We start from the raw sequence: 1,988 nt of genomic DNA, 5'->3' as shown, positions 1-1,988 counted from the left end.
GCATAAGTATACACCCCCTATGTTAAAATACAGGGGGTATAAGTATACACCCCCTATGTTAAAATACAGGGGCATAAGAGTTTTTCTGGTCGTTTATTCGATTTGTTCTTATTATCGGCTTATTATCACAAAGACTATTTCCAGGAAGCTCTCCAGTTCTTTGGTTTTTCATCGTCATTACCTGTGACGTAGGAAACTCCACGTTGCCTTAATAGTAATTTCTTTTAATTTGGTTTAGTTGAGTTAATACGCTCAAACTCTTTCTACCAGCTGATAGTAATCCTGTGCTTTCATTTATATACAATATAATATATATATATATATATATAATTCTTCAAATAAATATACAATCATAGTTTATAGAGATATTTTTCTCTTTTTAAAAGTTGAATATTACCTTCATTTTGTAGATGAACACAAGGAAACATTTTGATTTTACAACGATTATATTTTATTGAACGATGATAAGCAGCATAACACGCTTTGTGAAATAAAACATTGGTACAGTCCGACTTTCCCGAGTAGTTTACAGTGTGTTTGGTACAGTCTGGAGGAAAAGAAGCGTACATTCTGGAAACATGAGGTGTATGTTGTGTTTAATAGATGAAGAAGCAGCATTGGGTCATGTTGCTGGAGCCAGTGTTGTAATGAAGACCTAATCTGGGACCAGGTCCACACTGAGACCGGACTCGAGACCGAGACATTTAGCCAGATAAGACCAGAGGGAGTTCCACACTGCACGACACCATAAAAGGTAAAAAAGCTAACCATCGGCACTCCTGCAAGGAATCAGAGAGATCCCAGCCCAGACTCTCTTTAGGGATCCTTTAGACTTAGATTCTCTTTAGGGATCCTTTAGATTTAGACTCCTTATGAGATGACTACCGCAAGGAGATTGACACTACCAGCAGCAGTTTTCAGCAGCTTATAAAAAGAATCAGATCCAGAGTACTTCTATCTGAAGATCGAGGACAAATGCGGCCAATTCCTTCAAAAAGCGGACTTGAGTCCAAGAGAAACCTGGTCTTGGGTACTACAACACTGGCAGAAGCAACAACCCCACATCTCACCTTATGATCGTAATAAACAATTGAATATATATAAACGTCGTTATATACTGTACATGTAAATATATATAAGGACTAGAAGATCCTGATCCACCACGGGATGGAATCAGACCACAGACCACAGGTGGAGTCTCTAAAGGTTTCAGTGCAGATACGAGCAGCTTTCTTTTAAAGGACCTCGCTGGGGTTCATGCAGATTTACTCAAATCGTTAGACAGACGGTGACTGAGGAAGAAATGAAAGACTGTGATCTCTGGTGGAGGGCCGTGGGGGAAAAACACCGCAACTAACGATTCTTTGACTTCCATAGTCAATGAAACTGAGGATTATTTTCTAGATTAATTGATTAAACGTCTATAAAATGTCCGTCAAGGTTACCTGGCCGGTAACAGCCAATGAGGACAATTGGCTTCATGTAATATTGGATGAGGAGGTTTCTTTAGCGGGGTGCACATGTTCCCCCAGGACCAGTGAGACTTTATAACCTGAGACTATTGAGCAGATCTGTCATCGCCGCGTCTGCAGCTCGGCGCCGCCCACGCCCGCTGGGATTGGTTTAAAGAAAAGCAAGAAACCAGAGAGTATTCTCTTCTTTCCAGGAGGGTATGCTTTCTTTGCCGCGCTAACCCTTACCCTAATGCTAATGCTAACCCTAACCCTAATGCTAACGCTAACCCTAACCCAAACTATCCAAACACTAATTCTTCAGCTTGAGATTTACTTTCATTTGTCACCGATCTGTCTGAATCCAAAGCATGCCGTCGGTTGCTAGACGACCTTCCAGGCTGCCACCACACCAGCTTTAGATCCTGCTCTCCAGATGAAAGATGAACTGATGGGTTTTAGACTGGAAGGCATCATGCTCTGGAAACTGTGAGTTGTAGTAAAACATGCAGAACCATGGGTCTGATCTTCTAAAGA

At 41.2% G+C, this 1,988-nt stretch overlaps 1 protein-coding gene across 1 annotated transcript in view; it reads right to left on the bottom strand.

Moving 5' to 3' along the window:
• The window catches only part of capslb (calcyphosine-like b), a 6,625-nt gene extending 5,047 nt beyond the window's left edge, over positions 1-1,578 (bottom strand). The window contains exon 1 of the mRNA XM_034897052.1: positions 1,553-1,578. Within this exon, the coding sequence (XP_034752943.1) occupies positions 1,553-1,578 (26 nt within the window). The remainder of the gene's footprint in view (positions 1-1,552) is intronic.
• Between the last annotated feature and the right edge of the window lie 410 nt (positions 1,579-1,988).

The sequence above is a fragment of the Etheostoma cragini genome, chromosome 16, assembly GCF_013103735.1.
Source record: "Etheostoma cragini isolate CJK2018 chromosome 16, CSU_Ecrag_1.0, whole genome shotgun sequence".
Classification (NCBI taxonomy): Eukaryota; Metazoa; Chordata; class Actinopteri; order Perciformes; family Percidae; genus Etheostoma; species Etheostoma cragini.
This window is presented reverse-complemented; position numbering and strand designations above follow the sequence as displayed.